Raw genomic sequence first — 22,259 nt, 5'->3', positions numbered from 1 at the left:
AAATGTTTTTAAATAAAATGTTTTAAATAAAAAAATATTTTTTAAATAAAGAAATTCGAAATATTTTTTGTATTTAGATGCAAGTAAAAATGTGACATTTACATTTTTTAATTTACATTTTTACATTTAAATTCTTTTTTATTTTTATTTTAATTTGTAATGTTCTGTCTTCCAGTCCAGAGACAGACGCTGACTCCTCAGGAGAAGATTCAGGACAAGCTGCAGGAGATCAGAAAGGTAGGAGGAGGAGGAGGAGGAGGACATTCAACACACTGGATTCCTGCAGGAGGAGATTGATTGGTTGATTGATTAGTTGATTGATTGGTTGATTGATTTGTTGATTGATTGCCCGCCCCCAGGTGTCCGTGTGTCAGATGAACCAGACCCGCTTCTACCTGGTGGAGGACAGGAAGCGGGCGGTGCAGGTGGGCCTGCTGCTGGGCGGTCTGACCCCCCTGCTGACTAAAGACCAGTACGTGGAGCTGATCCAGGACCAGCTGTCCATCAAGAGTGAGTCACCGCCGCCAATGATGTCACGCACCTTTACCTGAGCGCTCCTCACTTCCTGTGTCTGTGTCTGCAGGTCACCTGGTGGCCGTCAGCCACGTCTACAGCACTCAGGGTGAGTCATCGTTACATAACATACATAATATACATAATATGTAATATTACGTTTACTTCTCAAGTTAATGCTCAATAGTACTTAATATCGTAGTCTCCATTAGGCTCTGATAGTAATAGTTGATTTTCTTAAGATATTTATAAATTATTAACTCTTACTGTGATTGTTTTCTGCACTGGTGTGACTTCTTTCACACAGTAACAGTTGCTATTGTTGTTTTGTTGTTATTCTTTCTGTTGTGATCTCCCATCAAACTCTGGCTCAATCATTTTGTTCGTGATAAGCAAAGTTCTATCTTATTGTATCGTATTAACAGATAGGAGCGTATTATCGTATTATATCTTATCGTAGCTTATTGTATCTTATTGTATCTTATCGTATCTTATTGTATCTTATCGTAGCTTATTGCATCTTATCGTAGCTTATTGCATCTTATCGTAGTTTATTGCATCTTATTGTATCTTATTGCATCTTATCGTAGCTTATTGCATCTTATTGTATCTTATTGTATCTTGTTGTATCTTATCGTATCTTATTGTATCTTATCGTAGCTTATTGTATCTTATTGTATCTTATCGTAGCTTATTGTATCTTATCGTAGGTTAACGTATCTTATCGTAGCTTATTGTATCTTATTGTATCTTATCATAGCTTATTTAATCTTATTATATCTTATCGTAGCTTATTGTATCTTATCGTAGGTTATTGTATCTTATCGTAGGTTATCGCATCTTATCGAGCTTATCGTATCTTATCGTAGCTTATTGTATCTTATCGTAGGTTATTGTATCTTATCGTAGCTTATTGTATCTTATCGTAGGTTATTGTATCTTATCGTATCATATTATTGTATAGTAGCGTATTATCGGATCTTATCGGATCGTATTATCGTATAGTAACGTATTGTATTATCGTATTCTAGCGTCTTCTCGTGTTCTTGGATCTCGTTGTCGGATCTGCTTCTCTTAAAAAACTACAAATGTCTCAGAAAAAATGTCAACTTTCTTTATCCTTGATTTGAATAATTTGTAAAAAAAGTGGTGAAGTGATTTATAATATGAAGTGATGTAATCATGATTATAATAAGAAGTGATGTAATCATGATTATAATAAGAAGTGATGTCATGGCCGCCCTCAGGTGCGGTGGCGCTGCAGGTGTCGTGTTTCTCTGAAGCCGAGCGGATCTACATGTTGGCCAAAGACACGGCGGCCGGCGGCCGGACGCTCACCTCGCTCGTCATCCCAGAGATCACGGTGAGAATGTTTAGATTTAAAGTCCTCCAGGTGATCTCACACAGTGAATGAGAAACACTCTGTTGACACGCGGGTTGTTGTTGTTGTTGTTGTCGTCAGCACGCCTCTCTGGGAGCCGACGTCTGCCCCCTGCTGGTGTTCGTGAACCCGAGGAGCGGCGGCATGAAGGGCCGGGAGCTCCTCTACAGCTTCAGGAAGCTGCTGAACCCCCACCAGGTCTTTGACATCTCCAACGGGGGCCCGCTGGCCGGGTGAGCGAAACCAACGCACCCCGGACCGGGAGAGTCACGTGACCCCTCGATGTTCACGGGGCGTTCAGGCCGGAGGGGTTTATATTTTATTGATGGATCTTTTTTGAACTTTTTAAAGAGAAAACTGGCCACTTTTTAAATCTGTCTGTCTGATGGTGAAGGCCTACATGTCCCAGGATGCATTGCGTCATGAGAAATACAATGTCAACAGGGGAAACATTCTTACACCGTAAATCCTTATTCTACGTATGTAAAGGTCAATTAATTACTTTATTTATATTGCACCTGTAATTAAAATGCGTTGACAAACTCCAATAAAACAACAACAAAAACATTGCGACGGCCGTAATCCAAGATGGCGACGGCCGTAATCCAAGATGGCGACGGCCGTAATCCAAGATGGCGACTGTCTACATAAAGAGCAACAAAAACAGTCTCTCGCATTTGAATGTAAATTACGGGCAACGATACTTTCCTTGGACTGGCCTCTGCAGCCATGACCTTTGACCTCTGGTGTTGTGGTCACACGGTTATTCTCTGGTGACTTTTTGAAAGGTTCCCTCTGCAGGCCTTGATAACTGTGATGTCTGATTTTCCTGAACGCCTCTCCCTGCAGCCTCCACACGTTCCGGGAGGTTCCCCGGTTCCGGATGCTGGTGTGCGGCGGCGACGGCACGGTGGGCTGGGTGCTCGGCGTGCTGGAGGCCGTCCGCCACAAGCTGGTGTGCCGGGAGCCGCCCATCGGCATCGTGCCGCTGGGAACAGGTGCGCCCGCCGCTGCCGAGGTTCAGACGCGGCGTCCGCGGGGTCCTAAAGTCTGTCTCGTTCTCCGCAGGGAACGACTTGGCTCGGGTCCTGCGTTGGGGGGCGGGGTTCAGCGGCGAGGACCCCCACCACATCCTGGTCTCTGTGGACGAGGCGGACCAGGTCCTGATGGACCGGTGGACCATCCTGCTGGACCACCAAGACCTCTCCGGGGACGGCAAGGACAACGGCTTCCTGGAGCCCCCCAAGGTCGGGTCCAGCTCCAGATCCGGGTCCTGCGGGACCGTCAGGACTAGCGGTCCTGATCCGTTCTCCCTGTTAACTTCTCAATCGTAGTAACTTATAAATAAATACTTTATTATAGATCTAATAACTGAAAAGGAAATTTACAATTTTGTTCAAATGATGACGACAATGATAACAACAATATTAATAATATTAACAATAATTATAACAACAATATTAATAATATTAACAATAATGATAACAATAATATTAATAATATTAACAATAATTATGATAATAATAATAATAATGATAGAAATAATAATCACAATAATATTAATACTATTAATAATATTACAAATAATAATAATGATAACAATAATATTGATGATAATATTATTCACAATAATGATAATTAAAAAAATACTAATAACAATAATGATAACAATATTAAAAATGATAATAATATTGATAATACTAATGATAATAATAATATTGTGAAACCAGTTACTACGGGTGGTCAGATAATATTAATAATTCTCATAATGATTTCATAGTATTTACTCATAATAATAATTCTCAGGCCTAAACGTGTCTTTTTGTCTCAGATCGTGCAGATGAACAACTACTTCGGTCTGGGCATCGACGCCGAGGTCAGCCTGGACTTCCACCAGGCGAGAGAGGACGACCCCGATAAATTCACCAGCAGGTAAAACAACAACAACAGCAACAAAACAACAACAACAGCAACTTTCAACATGTTAAACGGTCCACAGGTTCCACAACAAGGGCGTGTACGTGAAGGTGGGCCTGCAGAAGATCAGCTGCAGCCGCAGCCTGCACAAGGAGCTGCGGCTGCAGGTGGACGCGCAGGACGTCCCGCTGCCGCACATCGAGGGCCTCATCTTCCTCAACATCCCCAGGTAGGACACGCCCCTCACGCCTCACCTGGGCGACGGGAACCCACTCTCACCTGTGTGTGTGTGTGTGTGTGTGTGTAGTTGGGGTTCTGGTGCTGACCTCTGGGGGTCAGAGGTCGATGTTCGCCACGGGAAACCCAGAATCGACGACGGCCTGCTGGAGGTGGTCGGCGTCACCGGCGTCGTCCATATGGTGAGAAACGTCACGCCGCTCGAGGCCGAGGTCCACTTCCTGTTTCCAGAGCTTTCAACCGTGTGTGTGTGTGTGTGTGTGCGTGTGCAGGGCCAGGTGCAGAGCGGCCTGCGCTCAGGGATTCGCATTGCTCAAGGGAACTACGTCAGGCTGACGGTGAGCAAGCCCATCCCGGTCCAGGTGGACGGGGAGCCGTGGATCCAGCCGCCGGGTCAGATCATCATCTCCGCCGCCGGACCGAAGGTTTGACCCCCAAGGCCACCGTAGTTTGTCTGTTGTCTTGCATCTTTAGTCCTTGCTTATCTGTAGTTTAGTGTGTATCCTTGTAGTGTATCTATAGTTTATTGTGTATCCTTGTAGTTTATCTGTAGTTTATTGTGTATCCTTGTAGTTTGGTGTATATCCTTCTAGTTTGGTGTGTATCCTTGTAGTCTATCTGTAGTTTGGTGTGTATCCTTGTAGTTTAGTGTGTATCCTTGTAGTTTGGTGTGTATCCTTGTAGTGTATCTGTAGTTTGGTGTGTATCCTTGTAGTTTAGTGTGTATCCTTGTAGTTTGGTGTGTATCCTTGTAGTCTATCTGTAGTTTGGTGTGTATCCTTGTAGTTTGGTGTGTATCCTTGTAGTTTGGTGTGTATCCTTGTAGTCTATCTGTAGTTTGGTGTGTATCCTTGTAGTTTAGTGTGCATCCTTGTAGTTTGGTGTGTATCCTTGTAGTGTATCTGTACTCATGTTTACTCCTCTGTGTCTCCAGGTCCGGATGCTGAGGAAGTCGAAGCAGAAGCAGAAGAAGTCCTCGAGGGACGGTCGCTCTGAGAGTCCGTCCTCCAGAGACGGAGGACACTGACCGACCCGCCTGAGAGTCAACATCCTGCCCTTCACCCCTTGCTGCTATCTGGGAGGCCATTTTGTTTCTGTGAGCTCCCTCTGAGGGACTGAAGGAGGTTTAACGTCCTGGATCTCATTTCCATCCGGCTGACCAGGCACTGATCACCGAAAGAGTTCACACGGCTAATTTTCAGCAACTGAATAAAAAAAAAAAGGCAAGAATAACAAGTAATTTGCAGATTTTAAAAATATGAGTTCTGCATAGAGAGAGACGATTCCTCAGTACGAATAAGCTTCAGAGTTTAAACAAAGTAAATCTATAAAAGTATTTAACAGAAGTAGATTTCTGTATATGTAGCAGTAGACTCAGCGTCAGGTAATTTAATTGTAATAACTTTAGTTGTGAAGAATAATGTGCAGCTACAGAGAGATTATAACCTCGATCATGTTGTCAGGAGAGAATATGAAGAAACGGGAGAACTCCTGAAGACCGGCCGCTTCGCTAAGAAGCCGCAAACACATTATGTTTATATCTAAACTTCTTCTTCTTCTTCTTCTTCTTCTTCTTCTGAGCAGGAAACAAGACATCTCAGAAACCACTAAGTGTAACTGGAGTCAAAGATAAACTGTAAAGCCTGAAGCAGAGTTTGTATTTCAGCTGTAAATATTATGATTTATGAACCGATAGTTCGTCCCCAAGTTTTATTTTGCCTCAAAATATATTTGCGTGTTACGATAATACCGTCGCACAAGATTTAAACTTGTAACTTTTTTTGCACGAGAGGTTAACGGTTAACTTCTAAAAACAAATTATCTGAATTATAGATATTTTTTAAACGCCGGCTGCTTCACACCTTCTAGAATCTTTGTGTCTTTCAGGTAGAAACTGTGCAAACTTATATATAATATAATAATGTTTAAAATGTTGTGCCATTGAGATTAAAGTACGCGAAGACAAACAAATCTTTTTAGCCGGTTAGCAAAACAAAACCCAATTAATTGTTATGGGTGAATAAACACTGTAAATCAAAAGGTATACGTTACTAAAATGTGTCCCTTTGAGGTCAGGTAGCATCGTTAGCTAGCCAGATAATTAGCTGCATTACTAGCTAAACATAACCAGACATATAGCTTGGTTAGCTAGTTAGTGTGTTAGCTTGTTAGCTTGTTAGCATGTTAGCTTGATCCTTGGGGATTAATAAAAGTGTATATTCTTAATTCGCCATTGAACATTAAAAAAAGTTATTTACGGTCATTTCCAATAAGGGGATTTAATTATATTGTTCACCTCGGTATTTAAAATAAAGAACAACAAGAAGATCTACAATAATTATGTTTTAAATTAGACTTTTAAACATTTCATCACAAAGACAGAAGAACCACATTCCCGTAAAGAAACGTAAAGAAGCGTAAATAAACTAAAGAAAGTTAAAGGAGCGTAAAAAAACGTAAAGAAAGCTAAAGAAAGTTAAAGAAGCGTTAAGAAGCGTAAAGAAACGTAAAGAAAGCGAAAGAAAGTTAAAGAAGCGTAAAGAAACGTAAAGAAAGTTAAAGGAGTGTAAAGAAACGTAAAGAAAGGTAAAGAAGCGTAAAGAAACGTAAAGAAGTGTTAAGAAAGTTAAAGAAGCATAAAGAAAGTTAAAGAAGTGTAAAGAAAGTTAAAGAAGTGTAAAGAAGCGTAAAGAAAGGAACACTTGACTCTCCATGAAGCCAACGCTGTATTTCATCTCTGGACTTTGGATTCTTTCTTTTTTAAACTAACTGATTTTATTTTGGTGCTAAAATAAAACGTTTAAATTCTGTGTTTCGTTTCTGAAAGTCGTTTCCGGCGTTTCGTGTGATTTTAAATCTCATTTATCGTCTTTTATACGTCTGAGTTTCTGTCTCTGACGTGAAGCCGATGCTCTAACGGTGACTTCTCATTGGCTGAGGGCTGAGCTGCATGTCAGTCCTGCGTGTACTAGCGTGTACTAGCGTGTACTAGCGTGTACTAGCGTGTGCTGACATGAGTACTGTACACGGTGCACACGCCGGTAGCGTGTTTCAGCACACGCATGACGTGTTTCATCGGTTTGAGTCGCTGGTAACGATCTTCTGGTTTTACATGTTTTAAACCGTTATTCTTCGTCTCGCTCTTCGTCTTCTGATTGTTCTAGATTCTTTTATTTTATTTACTTCCTGCTCAAAAGTCGTTGATTTCACTTCATTTTAATGTTTAAAAAATGAAACTTGCAAATTCTTGAAACTGACGAACAAAAGATTTTGATTCCAAAAATCTTTCTTTTGTCTTCTTATCTAAATTTCTCCGTGAGTCGAGCCGCATGTAAATGTGAATTAACTTCCATTTGGCATCAGAAATATTACCGTAAACTGTAAAATCTCAGTGTCCTTGAACGCACCACTTGCTTTTCCATGCAAAGTTCTTTCTCCTCTGCAAGTTGAATTTGATTGAGATTTTCAAGAAAATATGAGATTTACAAGAGTATGAATCTAAGCTTTAAAAATCCTGGTGGAGGTTAGTTCTCCTCCAGGTGGCGGTTAGTTCTCCTCCAGGTGGAGGTTAGTTCTCCAGGTGGCGGTGTGTCCTCCAGGTGGCGGTTAGTTCTCCTCCAGGTGGCGGTGTGTCCTCCAGGTGGCGGTGTGTCCTCCAGGTGGAGGTTAGTTCTCCAGGTGGCGGTGTGTCCTCCAGGTGGAGGTTAGTTCTCCTCCAGGTGGCGGTGTGTCCTCCAGGTGGCGGTTAGTTCTCCTCCAGGTGGCGGTGTGTCCTCCAGGTGGCGGTTAGTTCTCCTCCAGGTGGCGGTGTGTCCTCCAGGTGGCGGTTAGTTCTCCTCCAGGTGGCGGTGTGTCCTCCAGGTGGCGGTTAGTTCTCCTCCAGGTGGCGGTGTGTCCTCCAGGTGGCGGTGTGTCCTCCAGGTGGCGGTTAGTTCTCCTCCAGGTGGCGGTGTGTCCTCCAGGTGGCGGTTAGTTCTCCAGGTGGCGGTGTGTCCTCCAGGTGGCGGTTAGTTCTCCAGGTGGCGGTGTGTCCTCCAGGTGGCGGTTAGTTCTCCAGGTGGCGGTGTGTCCTCCAGGTGGCGGTTAGTTCTCCAGGTGGCGGTTAGTTCTCCAGGTGGCGGTGTGTCCTCCAGGTGGCGGTTAGTTCTCCAGGTGGCGGTGTGTCCTCCAGGTGGCGGTTAGTTCTCCAGGTGGCGGTTAGTTCTCCAGGTGGCGGTTAGTTCTCCAGGTGGCGGTTAGTCCTCCAGGTGGCGGTGTGTCCTCCAGGTGGAGGTTAGTTCTCCTCCAGGTGGAGGTTAGTTCTCCTCCAGGTGGCGGTGTGTCCTCCAGGTGGTGGTGTGTCCTCCTCCAGGTGGAGGTTAGTTCTCCTCCAGGTGGAGGTTAGTTCTCCAGGTGGAGGTTTTCGTCGTGCCTCATTAACACCGTCAGTGCTTTGATTTTTTCGTGTGCCTCCAGATTTCTTTCAAATGTTTTATTTGCTGTAAAGTTTCAGTTTTAAAAGTTCTATTAAATATATAAGATGTATTATTATAAGATTATTATTATTATAAGATGTTTATTTTTGTTAAGTTTTAACTGTAAAGTTGCTCTAACTGTTAGATTAACGTTCAGGTTATTATGAATGTTGTAATAAAGATGAGTGTGTCGTACACAAGTGTAGTACACACATGTAGTACACACATGTATACAATGTACACATATATGTTAAAAGTACTGACGTGTTTAATCAGAATAAACGAAAAACATGAGAACAAAATACTTTGTGTTTTCTGATTTAACGTGTACTTTAGGAAAGTTTGAAGTACTTCAGTATCTTTGATGTTCTACTTGATTCTTCTACTTGTTTTACTTTTTAAACAAAAAATATTCAACTAACGAATAAATCATGTATTAATATAAATGTGTGTACATAAGGTAGTTATAACGAGTCATTCTGGTTATTTAATACTTGTTTGTTTTAAGTATATTTTGAGGCCAGTATTTAAATCCAATAATTTTTATTCAAATTGTTTTAAATATATATTTTAAATATGACTATTTCTACACTAAAGTTTTGCTCAACGATTTAAATTAAACTGAATGAATCGGAGAGGAAACAGTCATTTGACACAAATGACTCAGTTTATGGAAGTTTATTGAACTTCAAATAAGTAAAATATAAAAATAACTCGTAGATGTAAACGGTCATTTCTCACATTACATTTTTTTTTATGTTACAAGTTTTCGGAAATGTTATGTTTAAATATGCAAATGAGTCATTGTCTTATTAAATATGTGTAACTTTCATTCATTTCTTGAATTTAATTATTAAATATTATTAGTAGAACTGGTTCAACATTATTGTGTTTTGTAACAAAAAAGGGAAATTATGAAAGACACAATAAACTTTAAAATAGATAAAGAAAAGATACATTTGAATTTTAAAAGAAAAATTAATTTTAATCCAGTTAGATTTACCGATTTAATTTCCGGTTTGACCAGCAGGGGGCAGAAGGTCAACAACTCCAAAGATGGTTTATGACGAATCAGAGATCTCACTCTGCACTGCATTTTATTGGAAATGTAATCATCTTTAAAATGATGATCTCTCTAAATACTTAATCAGCTTTTACATTACACAGAAAAATAAAAGAGAAAGGATCTAAGACAAAGTATCTAATAAGAAAAATGCCCAATATTTAAAAAAATAAAATAGAGAATCTAAACATCATGGTATACATTATGATGAGATACTATCTCATAATTATGACTTGATACCTCATGATTTTGATTTACGATCTATAGTAGCTCATAATGACTTGTCTTTCCTCAAAGTGGCGGAAACGGGCATCAGAGTGAGACCTCTTCGCGTTTCCCCGCCTCTCTCGCTACGTCACAGGGAATTTCCAGCGGGGGAACGAAATCAACTTTATGAACAACTTCAACTAACTACAACGCGCAGTGCAGCGGCGCGCGCACCGGGGTCAAACATCGGATTTATTCGTGATTAAAAGTTATTTTTCTTCTTCTTTTTTCGTCTAACCGTCATGACGTCGTCGCGGCGCGTCACGACGCACCCCAATTAAACCCCTGTTGCAGTAAATGGATCTACTGGTTCTGCGCGAGCCAAAGTGAACCCGACTGGTCACCTGAGTTAACTAGGTGAGAACGCGTTAACTAACCCTTTATAGTCAAGACTAACTAACTCGTTCACTGTGTGGTCGCATTAATTACCATAAATCCACCGTGACGCGTTGCTTTGTTACTCTCGCGACACACTTCCTTGTCAACCAGGTAACTTCGCTCGCGCGTCGCGGCCAGACTGCGCGTTAAAAAATGGGAACTTTACGGTTTAACTTATTGACGGCTACACGCGCGTATGTCTCGCGCCTGCTGCTAAGGTACGGTTTTATAACCGTGAACGACACCCGGTTGAGTTCGGCGTGTGTGTATCTAACGTGGAAATCCTCCGGTAGTCGCAGTTGCCGCAAGAGTTCGCCAGTACAACACCGCGCGGTCCACCGTTTACTTTTTAGTAGGAAAACACGGCGTGAAGATGACACTTTTAAAATGTTTTAAACGTGCCGAAAACATGTCCGGATCCGCCCGAGTCAGAATATACAATACTATTATATATTCCGTTGAAGTTTAGTGTGTGAAAAAGAGAGAGAACCGTTCAACCGGCAGGTTTCTGGACGGAGTTCCTTGTTCTCCGCCTTCGGGGAAACCCGCGAGGGGCGCGCGCGGCTAGCTCGCGCAGGTGGCGGTTTGCCTCCCCTCTCGGTAACACGACGCCCAACGGGCAGACAGCCTGTGCGGGTCCGTCGGTGCTGTTGACGTGTTTACCGGTAATCACCGTTTTTTCATTCTAAACCGTCGCTTTAAGGGAGAGAAAGGACAAAAACCAGTCCCGGTAGTGCTAGCTAACCTTTAGCCGGCGAGCTAGCTCGGTCCACACACAGTGAACCCAACAGCAACAAGTGTCAACGGTGTTTTTTTATTAACTATAACAAGGAGAATACACATTTATAAATACACGTGTTGTAATTAAAACTTTACGCAATTATTTACATTATTATTACAAAATAAAAACATTTAAAACGATGGAGAAATATATGTATTTCGATGTGAATCGTTTTAGAGTGTCAGGTTTTTATTAACGTTATAAATAAATGATCAAATAAAGAGTGATGCAGGTTTGTTTTATATTGTTTGCTTACATCATTGTCACCATCGTTGGTTAACTTAACTTTGTGTGACTCTTGGTGTAATTGTTTTGACCTTTGACCTGCAGACAGCATGGCTGGAGAAGACCGTTACCTTCATCCGTCCAGCCAGGTAAACTCACCGAACCTCCTCCAGCAAAATGGCAAATAATGAAATATTGTGTTATAACAAGATATATATATCTTTTCTTTACTATTTTATGGACTAAACGACAAAATCTACTCATTAAGAAAATAAATAAAAAAGCTAATTGTTGTTGGCATCTTTCATAAATATGATGATATTATATTATAAATATTGATGTTCCTACATCGAGTTTTCATCAGACTTCTTCTCAGATCTTCGACAACATGGGAATGGATCAGGTGTGGGATTTTACACATTTCCCCGTGATGTCCCAGAATGCATCGCTGCAGACAGGTGAGCGTCTTCACACCTGCTGTAAAGGAGGCTTAATGCCTCTTATTTACCTGCTGGTCCAATGTGCATTATTTACTTTATTTACACTGTGGTTTCAACTTAACAAACTGCTTCTGTGTATTTAGTATTATCTTTAATTCAAACCTGGTGCTCCACATTAAATACGTGGTTTGGTCGGACCCTCCTCGGGTATCACAATCCTAACTAAATACCTGTTTCACAGGTGCACATTCCTACATGATTTACTGCATTCAGTCAATAATAAGTCAGAAAGTACGTTGCGTGACTTATTTGTTGGTGAAACTTTGACTTGATCGATCGTTAACCGTTACGCCTGACTGACGCATATCACAACGTTTTCAGAGCATTGTCAGGTAAAAAATTGTCATTTTATTGTTGAGTGTTGGTGATTTCTAAATGTTCACCTGAGAGGGGAAAGGGAGGCAGGTGAATGCAGGTCAATACAGACAGGAAGTCAGGTTGACGTTTGGCTGAATCATAACTCATAGCAGACATTACTCCGAACACATTAACATTATTAATACTTTTACTAAAACATTAATTCCCCTGAAGTGACAAACAATTTTCAACAACATCACATTTTTAACGTCAATGTTTTTGCACATAAAACAACTAAAGCAATAAATGATCCGTGTTTGGGAGAAACCAGCGGAGGTGGATAAGCGATCTGTGCTTCCTGTTGTGACGACAGCGAAGTCGAGTGAGAGGAGAGTTTCATGACCCGTCGGCTCTCACTTCCTCGTTCTGAGAGTTTGACTGAAGCAAAGATCAGGAGGGAAACTTTCTCCACTTTACATTTACATTACATTACATGTCATTTAGCAGACGCTTTTATCCAAAGCGACTTACAATAAGTGCATTTCAACCTAGAGTACAAACTAAGAACAACAAGAATACAGGAAGTAACATTTCCTCAACATAGTCGAACTACAAAAGTACCATAAGTAAGTGCTATCTAAGTGCCACTGAAGTGCTAATCTGTGTTTTAATCCAGATATAGTCGGAAAAGGTGTGTTTTCAGTCTCCGACGGAAGATGTAGAGACTTTCTGCTGTCCTGATGTCAGTGGGGAGCTCGTTCCACCACTGAGGAGCCAGGACAGCAAACAGTCTGGATGTAGAGTGATGAGCTCGAGGTGCAGGAGTCACAAGTCGGTTGGCTGTTGCGGCGGAGCGAACGTGCGGGTGTGCGGTGTGACCATATCCCGGATGTAGACGGGGCCCGATCCGTCTAGAGCACGGTACGCCAGGACCAGTGTTTTGAAGCGGATGCGAGCAGCCACCGGTAACCAGTGGAGAGAGCGGAGGAGCGGAGTGGTGTGGGTGAATTTCGGGAGGCTGAAGACCAGTCGAGCTGCTGCATTCTGGATGAGCTGCAGAGGTCGGATGGCCTTAGCGGGTAGACCAGCCAGGAGGGAGTTGCAGTAGTCGAGGCGTGAAATGATCAGAGCCTGGATCAGAACCTGCGCCGCCTTCTGAGTAAGAAGAGGACGTATTCTCCTGATGTTGTGCAGCATGGACCTACAGGAATGCGTCGTCACAGCGATGTTGGCCGTCAGGGAGAGTTGACTGTCGAGTGTCACCCCGAGGTTCCTGGCAGTCAGGGTAGGGGCCAACACAGAGCTGTTGAAGGTGGTAGTCAGGTCGTGGGTGGGGGAGCCTTTCCCTGGAAGGAATAGTAGCTCAGTCTTGTCAGGGTTGATCTTCAGGTGGTGAGCAGACATCCACTGAGAGATGTCAGTCAGACAGGCAGAGATTCGCGCCGCCACCTGTGTTTCGGACGGTGGAAACGAGAAGATCAGTTGGGTGTCATCGGCATAGCTATGGTAGGAGAAGCCATGCGAACGAATGACAGAGCCGAGAGAATTTGTGTACAGAGAGAAGAGGAGGGGACCCAGGATGGAGCCTTGAGGAACCCCAGTAGTGAGAGGACAAGGATCAGACACAGATCCTCTCCAAGTTACCCGGTAGGTGCGGTCTTTAAGGTAGGAAGAGAAAAGAGCGAGTGCAGTGCCTGAGATCCCCAGGTCCTGAAGAGAAGAGATCAGGATCTGGTGGTTCACGGTGTCAAATGCTGCAGAAAGGTCTAGAAGGATAAGGACAGAGGAGAGAGAGGCTGCTCTAGCAGTGTGAAGCTGCTCAGAGACAGCAAGGAGGGCCGTCTCTGTCGAGTGGCCGGCCTTGACTCCAGACTGGTGAGGGTCAAGAAGGTTGTTACTGTGTAGATAGGAAGACACTTGGCTCAAGATAGCTCGCTCCAGAGTTTTGGAGAGAAAAGGAAGAAGAGAGACCGGTCTGTAGTTGCTGACTTCAGACGGGTCGAGGTGGGTTTCTTCAGGAGAGGGTTGACTCTCGCCTCCTTCAGAGAGTTAGGGAAACAGCCAGTTGAGAGGGAGCTGTTAATAAGATGGGTGAGGAAGGTCAGAAGGTCAGGAGCAATAGCCTGGAGAATGGGAGACGGACGGGGTCAAGGGCGCAGGTGGTCGGTCGGGCGGAGGTCACCAAGCTAAGAACTTGATTGGGAGACAAGGGGTGAAAGAGGAAAGAGAGGGATGAAGAAGTTAGTGTTGGTGAGGTGATAGAAGATGGATTTGTAAAGGAGGAGCGTATGTCGTCTATCTTGTTTGTAAAGTAGTCGACAAAGTGGCTCGGCAAAAGGGTGGAAGGAGGAGGGGGACAGGGGGGATCAAGGAGGTTGGAAAAGATAGATAAGAGTTTTTTGGGGTTAGAGAAGGAAGACTGAATTTTGGTCAGGTAGAACGAGCTTTTGGCTGCAGAGATAGAGGAAGAGAAGGAGGAGAGGAGAGATTGATAGAAGAGCAAGTCTTCCGCTTCATTCGATTTGCCATTTTCTTTCCGCCGCAGGGTGGCTCTCTCGGCGCCACGAGTCCGACAACCACGGAGCCGGAGAGGATTTCCGAACCGGTCGTGTCTTAAAAGGACAAAGAGAATCAAGAGATGAAGACAGGGAAGAGAGGAGAGTGTCTGCGGCAGAGTTAGGATGCATGAGTGAGAAGCAGTCAGTTGAGGGGAGAGCAGATAGGACAGAGGAGGCCAGAGAGGAGGACAGGGAGGAGGGACAGAGGGTGCGAATGTTGCGGCGTACAGGTGTTGATACATGTGTGTACAGTTCATATGCTTCATCAGTGGCAGCAGCAATACCACCGTAAACTACCATATACCACCTTAAACTACCATATACCACCTTAAACTACCATATACCACTTTAAACTACCATATACCACTTTAAACTACCATATACCACCATAAACTACCATATTTAGTCTTAGTATTTAGTTTTTTTTTTAGTATATAGTTTTATATTTATTTTCATTAATGCTCTGATGCGCTGCTGTGATTTTTGAAATTTCCCCACTGGGACAAATAAAGGTATATCATATCATACCACCATAAACTACCATAAACCACAATAAACTACCATATAGTACCATAAACAGCCATATATTATATTGGGACAGGGATGTCTGTACAGATTGTAAAACCCTCTGAGGCAAATTTGTGAGAATGGGCTCTTCAAAATAAATGTAATTTAATATACCACCATAAACTGCTATAAACCACCATAAACTACCATATACTACCATATAGTGCCACATTCTACAATATACTACCATATACCAATTAATCAAACGTCTGAATGACTGTAGGTTTTAAATGTACTTTTACATTATATAAGGTTATTTATTTAAAATGTTTTCATTAAAATCAAAGCTTAACAAATAATACAAGGACCGATTTGTTCATTTACAGATTACAGCTGTTAACACACTAATCTGTTGATACTTTGTAAACATGAATAGATGTCTGTGTAAACTGTTCCTGATTCTAGTTCCGTGTGGTTTCAGTGGACGGACCATTCCTGCAGATCGTGGAGCAGCCCAAACAGGTGAGACTCACCTGGGGGGAGTTAATGCAGAGAGGGCGAGTCATACAACGTTTTCAGAATAACTGACATTACTTTATGGGCAATAAATACCTTCTTAGTTTTCAAGATGCCTTAATATCCTTTTTTTAATTGACTCATCCGGTTTTATTTTCTCTTAGAAATGTGTTTTTAATTCTTTCAGAGGGTTAAACTGAAACTGAAGCGCACAAAGAAAATAAAAAACAAGAGCTGTGTTGTCTTTGTTCTGCTGATGAATGTTCCGTCCGTTTGTCTCCCAGCGAGGCTTCAGGTTCAGGTACGGCTGTGAAGGCCCATCCCACGGGGGCCTGCCAGGAGCCTCCAGCGAGAAGAACAGCAAGACCTACCCCGCCGTCAAGGTAACTCCTCTCCTCCTGACCACCAGGGGGCCACTCCTCTGGTTGAATAGAAGTATATGCTTCATGTGTTAAAGCTGCATTCTCTCTCCTGACCACCAGGGGGAGACTCCTCTGGTTGTATAGAAGTCTACGCTTCATGTGTTAAAGCTTCATTCTCTCTCCTGACCACCAGGGGGCGGCTCCTCTGGTTGTATAGAAGTCTATGTTTCATGTGTAGTACATTATGGTCATTTAGAGTCACACAGACCATACAGCGGGGGCCGCTTTAGGGGCGGGGCTACAAGCTGATTGACAGGTCGACACCAGAGACGTATACGGTGTCTTCACATTCTCCTCCTCAGTCCTTATATGGTCACTTCCTGTTCACTGGTTGCTAAATAGTCGTATTCCAAGATGGCGACGGCAAAATCGCCTTTGTAACGTTTATAAATGATATACTTAAACTCTTTGATTTAGTATTTTTATTTCAACCAAATCTTTAACAAAACCCCCCGTGTGCATATCTGACGACCCCCTGTTTGTTGGACCTTATGTTGAGAACCCCTCCCACTGTAAACAATCTGTATGGGTTTCATTTCATGTTTCGGTTTTGGAGCTAAAACCAGACGGGAAATCCCCAGATTCCTGTCTGCCTCTCGTCTCTCTGCAGACCTCCAGAGAAACGTCAGTCCAGGTAGAGCAACGTCAGTCCAGGTAGAGCAACGTCAGTCCAGGTTCAGACGACGAGTCGCGTTCGTTATCGATCAATCGGCAGCTCGTTTTCTAGATCAATGCTTCAACCGTTTGATCCAGAAAATAGGTTAGTTAGTGTTTAAATGATTTGTACTTGGTCAGATATTGAGTTCAATATGATATAAAAACCAGAACACAGGACATCTTTAATCTCCGAGAGGCTGAAAATGTCATTTTCTTTCATGATGAATTACTTTTAACAATTCATTGATCATTTAAAGTTAATTAAGCTATTAAAAATGTCACTCGTCAAACCGCTGCATCGTCTCATAATTCTAGATTTCAATTATTTGTGGTGATTCTTTTTGAAAGAAATTTACGAACATAGATTTGTCATTTTGAGACGTGAAAAATATCCTCAAAGCATTTTTAAAAATAATTTGGAAATGTAATTTAAAGGGTTCACGGCTCACCTGGATGATGATGAAACGTTCAGTCACTCAATTAACGAAAAAAACCACCTGCATTTAATCAACATATATAGGAAAGTTCACTTTCTGAGGACATGATTATTATATATTGATATATATTTATATATTTTTTTATTATTATATAAAAATATTTGTATTATATATAAATAATTTTTAAAAAATGATATACATTAGGAACAAATATATCCTTTTTTATATTTATATAATTATATATTAAATATCTGCATTTAAACAATATATATATATATGTTGTTTAAATGCCAATGATTTTGTTTGTGTGGTAGTATTTCGAACCACTTTTATTAAACACTATATAAATATAAGACATTATTATTGACTGGAGATGAAGTCTTTTGTGTCTCGTGTGTGTCTTTGTTTTCAGTTTGTGCGTCGTGTGCGTGTTGAGCTGCAGAGCGGGGAAACCCCTCCAGTGGGATGATGACGATGATGATGACGAGGAAGTGTTTATCAGAAATATGTGGTGGTGCTTCCCTTTGATTGACTTATATGTTGAATTCTGTGTTTGGGTCTTTACAAATTTCACAATAAAAGACTTGGTTAATTCAAATTAGTAAATAAATATATTTGAATCTATAATTGGCAACATATTATTTCGTAATTTGTGTGTGTGTGTGTGTGTGTGGGGACTTTAGGGAAGTGTTTATTCTCGATTGGTGACTTTACTGAGGGTTTTTTTTTGTCAGATGAAATTTAATGACGCTTCCAAGAAGAGAAACCGGAATTCTGCCTCAATATTTACATGACGGTGTGTTTAGAGTTAAGAAACCAGTGCAGTTCACTCTCTGAGGACATGATTATTATATTCAGGCAATAAAATGATGCTGCGGTAAAACTTTATTAATCATTTAAAGATTATCAAATGTTACCAGCCTGACGGTGACCCGCTCTCTTCTGCATGACATGCTGCATAGCTTTCTTCATAATAAATGAAAATAATGCAATAATTATATATATATACTTGTATACAAATATTATATATAGATATAATTGTATATATTTATATAATTTTATTTATTTTCTAATATGACATATTTATATTAAATACAATTTAATTAAAATGTAGAGATGTGTGCAGCATGTTTTAGTTCTATAGCTGGAAGTCAAAGAAGCAAATTGAGTTTTGGGGGTTTTAGACTCTTCTGCTGGTCTGGACTTGCCCAGGTTTTCACACACTCACACACACACTCTGACGCACACACTCTCACTCTTGCTCTCTGAGACACATCTGCTGTTTCATGTCTGTTGGGAATTTCCTCCCCTGATGCCCTCGTGTAATTACAAGGAAGTGGCGTTGCGTCACCACAGGAAGGCGTTGAGCCTCATCTCAGGTGAAACGTGGCGAGGTGTCGGATCCGAGCCCAGAAACACACCACGCCGTTCTGTCCTCACGCGTTTCATAGCTGAAGAGACTTTCACTCTGTTATTGATTAACTACGTTATTCAAAGTGCACCTGAACAAACGGCGACTTGTTCCGCTAAAATAAACCGTTAGCTGCTCATGTATCCGCGTTGCACGCTAACGTGAGCCCTTCATTGTTACGCAGTTTAATTTAAACACATTATTTGCTGTCGTCCGCTATTATAATTTTTCCCGGTCGTGAACTCATTTTTACCTTCACATTGAAAATGCGGAAGGTTATGTTTTGATCGCCGTGTATTTATTTATTTGTATGCGTTTTACTCGCATAACTCAAAAAGTATTAAACCGAATCGCATGAAATTTGGTGGGATGATTGGTTATTATCCGGGGACCATTTGAATAGATTTTGGGATCGATCGGGTCAAAGGTCAAGGTCAAGGCCATGAAAAGGTCAAAATCTTCTTTTTACCATAGCGCGGCCAATTTTTATCCAATTGGCATGCAAATAATGCCAAAATGTTCATAATTCAATGCCCAATCTTGTGGGCAGCACGGTGGCTCAGTGGTTAGCACTGTCGCCTCACAGCAAGAAGGCCCTGGGTTCGAATCCCGGTCGTTCCGGTGGTTCCAGGTCCTTTCTGTGTGGAGCATGTTCTCCTCGTGTTCTCCTCTTGTTCTCCTCGTGGTCTCCTCATGTTCTCCTCGTGCCTGCGCTCCTCTTGTTCTCCTCATGTTCTCCTCGTGGCTTTACTCCGGGTCCTCCGGTTTCCCCCACCATCATAAGACATGCACCGCAGCCTCACCCCGGTTCGTATGGATGTGAATGAGTGTTGGTGGTGGGGGAGGGGCCGTAGGCGCTGATTGGTGGAGGGGCCGTAGGCGCTGATTGGTGGAGGGTCCGTAGGCGCTGATTGGCTGCCACGCTTCCGTCAGTCTGCCCCAGGGCAGCTGTGGCTCCTGATGTAGCTTACCACCACCGGGACGACTGTGTGTGTGTATGACTACTGGACTCTGGACTCTGTAAAGTGACTTTGGGTGACTTGAGAAGCGCTATATAAAATAAATGATTATTATTATTATTATATGCGAAGGTATGCGCTCTACCGAGTGCCCGTTGTAGTTACGGATATTTCCATCGCCGCGTGAACGCAGCGTTTTAGCGGCTGCTGCATTTGAACGTTTTTCACAACGAACATAATCCAAGATGGCGGCTCGAAGCTTCAAACCAACGGGTGACATCACCATAACGACGCCCACTTCTCGTATACAGTCTGGGTGCTGAGTGGACTTATAGAGTCGGACCTACAACGAGACTTCACAGGATCAGCTCACCTGTGTGAGGCGTAAACGAGCTAAGCGTGTGTTATGTCTCAGATTGTTATTTAGAGTTTGACATCACTGGAAACGGGAATAAAACCTTTTTCTTTACCTCTTCACCAACGTGTCTCTGAGGAAGATGACTCCCACGCTGACGGGCGAGGAGACGCACCTGCGGCCTTTTTTATTGAGTAAAACCCTTTCAGGTGAAGATTCAACGCTCACATTTTGGACTATTTAGCTTTTTAGGGCTTTTAAAAATAAGTGAAAATAAAACACAAGTTACAGGAAAGGACCTGCGGAGGCAAAGAGAGAGAACATGTCTGCATAACGTATATAATATATAAACATACATAAAGGTGGTTGTGTTCCACCGGAAGGTTTTTAGAGCTTCCTTCGTGGCGCCAGGAAACGGCAGCGACTCGCCGTGTTTCTAGGAACTGGGTCTGTGTGACGGAGCGATCCGATTGGCCGACAGTACCGGGAAGAGGAAGTGGTGTTTGTTTACCGCGGCAGTTTGCAACGTTACTGCGGAGACACACACGAGCGCACACACATACACACACATACACACATATATACACATACACATATATACACACACACATACACATATACACACACATATATACACACATATACACACACAAATATACACATATACACACACACACACACACACATATACACACATACACACACATACACACACACACATATACACACACACACACATACACATATACACATACACACATATACATACACACACACACACATACACACACACATCTACACACACATACACACACACACATATAGATAGATAGATAGATATAGATATACTTTATTAATCCCCAAGGGGAAATTTGTCGAGACAGTAGCAGCAACACACAAGAATAAAAAAATAAAATTAAATTAAAAAAAACACAAAATATAAGAAGGGTTAGGGTGATCTGGCAAGAGGTGAACTGTTGTAGAGCCTCATAGCCGTCGGCAGGAATGTTCTCCTGTATCTGTCCTTGTGGCAGCGGAGCGTGAGGAGACGTCTGGAGAAAGTACTCCTCTGTCTCTGTAGGAGGTGGTGGAGAGGGTGGTCCGGGTGGAGAGGGTGGTCCGGGTTGTCCAATATGGACACCAGTTTCTTCAACGACCTCCTCTCCACCACCTGTTCCAGGTGCTCCAGCTGGCAGCCGATGATGGAGCCAGCCTTCCTAACCAGTTTGTTGAGACGGCTGGTGTCACCGGCTCCGATGCTGCTCCCCCAGCAGACAATGGCAAAGTGCAGCACACTGGCGACAACCGACTGGTAGAATAACTCCAGCATCTTGCTGCACACGTTGAAGGATCGAAGCTTTCTCAGGAAAAAGAGTCGACTTCTCCCCTTCCTGTACACAGCGTTGATGTTGGCCTTCCAGTTCAGTCGGCTGTCGATGGAGACGCCCAGGTACTTGTACTCCTCCACCATGTCCACGTCCACTCCCAGGACACTCAGAGGGGGAGGAGCTCTTCCTCCTGAAGTCCACCACCATCTCTCTGGTCTTGGCCACGTTCAGCCGCAGGTGGTTCTCATCGGCCCACTTCACAAAGTCACTCCCCACTGCCCTGTCCTCCTCCCGTCCATCCCTAATACACCCGACCACTGCAGTCATCAGAGTACTTCTGCAGATGGCATGACTCCGTGTTGTACTGGAAGTCACTGGTGTACAGGGTGAAGAGGAAGGGAGACAGAACAGTTCCCTGTGGGGCTCCAACATCACTGACCACCGTTCCAGACAGCACACGGCCCATTCTGACAAACTGTGGTCTGCCTGTGAGGTAGTCAGTGATCCAGGAGATGGTGGACGCGTCCACACCGGCCACCCGCAGCTTCTCACTCAGCAGCAGTGGCTGGATGGTGTTAAATGCACTGGAGAAGTCAAAAGTGACTCTCACAGAGACATCGGTTCCATCCAGGTGCGACTGAGCTCGTTGCAGCAGGTAGATGATGGCGTCGTCCACTCCCACATGAGGCTGGGAAGCAAATTGCAGAGGGTCCAACGACGATTTCACCTGCGGCCGGAGGTGGGCCAAGACCAGCCTCTCCAGCACCTTCATCACATGGGAGGTGAGGGCGACCGGTCGGTAGTCGTTGAGGCCAGATGGTGTTGACTTCTTTGGGACGGGGACCAGGCACGACGTCTTCCACAGCACCGGGACCTCCCCCTGCCTCAGGCTGAGGGTGAAGAGGTGCTGCAGGACACCAGACAGCTGGGTGGGCAGGTCTTTAGGACCCTGGGGCTGATGCCATCAGGACCTTCAGCTCTGCGCTGGTGTAGTTTCTCCAGCTGTCTTCTCACCTGGTCAGTCGTCACAGAGAGAGGGGGGAGGGGGGAGGAGCCCATTGTTATCGAGGGCTCGGTGGATGTGCAGCTCAGCAGG

At 43.3% G+C, this 22,259-nt stretch overlaps 2 protein-coding genes across 13 annotated transcripts in view; both read left to right on the top strand.

Annotated features, from left to right (window-relative positions):
* The window catches only part of LOC130209797 (diacylglycerol kinase theta), a 29,174-nt gene extending 22,316 nt beyond the window's left edge, over positions 1-6,858 (top strand). For 2 of the 4 annotated variants that reach the window (XM_056439643.1, XM_056439644.1), the window contains 12 exons: positions 176-237; positions 360-510; positions 584-622; positions 1,761-1,876; positions 1,976-2,127; positions 2,744-2,892; positions 2,963-3,141; positions 3,726-3,826; positions 3,894-4,040; positions 4,119-4,230; positions 4,321-4,473; positions 4,983-6,858. In XM_056439643.1, the coding sequence (XP_056295618.1) occupies positions 176-237; positions 360-510; positions 584-622; positions 1,761-1,876; positions 1,976-2,127; positions 2,744-2,892; positions 2,963-3,141; positions 3,726-3,826; positions 3,894-4,040; positions 4,119-4,230; positions 4,321-4,473; positions 4,983-5,075 (1,454 nt within the window). In that variant the 3' untranslated portion in view covers positions 5,076-6,858. Of the gene's footprint in view, positions 1-175; positions 238-359; positions 511-583; positions 623-1,760; positions 1,877-1,975; positions 2,128-2,743; positions 3,142-3,725; positions 3,827-3,893; positions 4,041-4,118; positions 4,231-4,320; positions 4,474-4,982 lie in introns of those variants that run through there. The other 2 variants (XM_056439647.1, XM_056439645.1) reach the window with 2 other exon arrangements.
* A 3,074-nt stretch (positions 6,859-9,932) lies between these two features.
* nfkb1 (nuclear factor of kappa light polypeptide gene enhancer in B-cells 1) overlaps positions 9,933-22,259 on the top strand; it is a 34,519-nt gene continuing 22,192 nt past the window's right edge. For 2 of the 9 annotated variants that reach the window (XM_056438929.1, XM_056438924.1), the window contains exons 1-5: positions 9,933-10,189; positions 11,322-11,365; positions 11,581-11,674; positions 15,560-15,600; positions 15,879-15,977. In XM_056438929.1, the coding sequence (XP_056294904.1) occupies positions 11,327-11,365; positions 11,581-11,674; positions 15,560-15,600; positions 15,879-15,977 (273 nt within the window). In that variant the 5' untranslated portion in view covers positions 9,933-10,189; positions 11,322-11,326. Of the gene's footprint in view, positions 10,190-10,269; positions 10,429-11,321; positions 11,366-11,580; positions 11,675-15,543; positions 15,601-15,878; positions 15,978-22,259 lie in introns of those variants that run through there. The other 7 variants (XM_056438926.1, XM_056438930.1, XM_056438931.1 and 4 more) reach the window with 7 other exon arrangements.

The sequence above is a fragment of the Pseudoliparis swirei genome, chromosome 19 (assembly GCF_029220125.1).
Source record: "Pseudoliparis swirei isolate HS2019 ecotype Mariana Trench chromosome 19, NWPU_hadal_v1, whole genome shotgun sequence".
NCBI classification, from domain to species: domain Eukaryota; kingdom Metazoa; phylum Chordata; class Actinopteri; order Perciformes; family Liparidae; genus Pseudoliparis; species Pseudoliparis swirei.
Note: the sequence above shows the minus strand (reverse complement) of the source record. Positions and strands in the feature narration are given on the sequence as shown.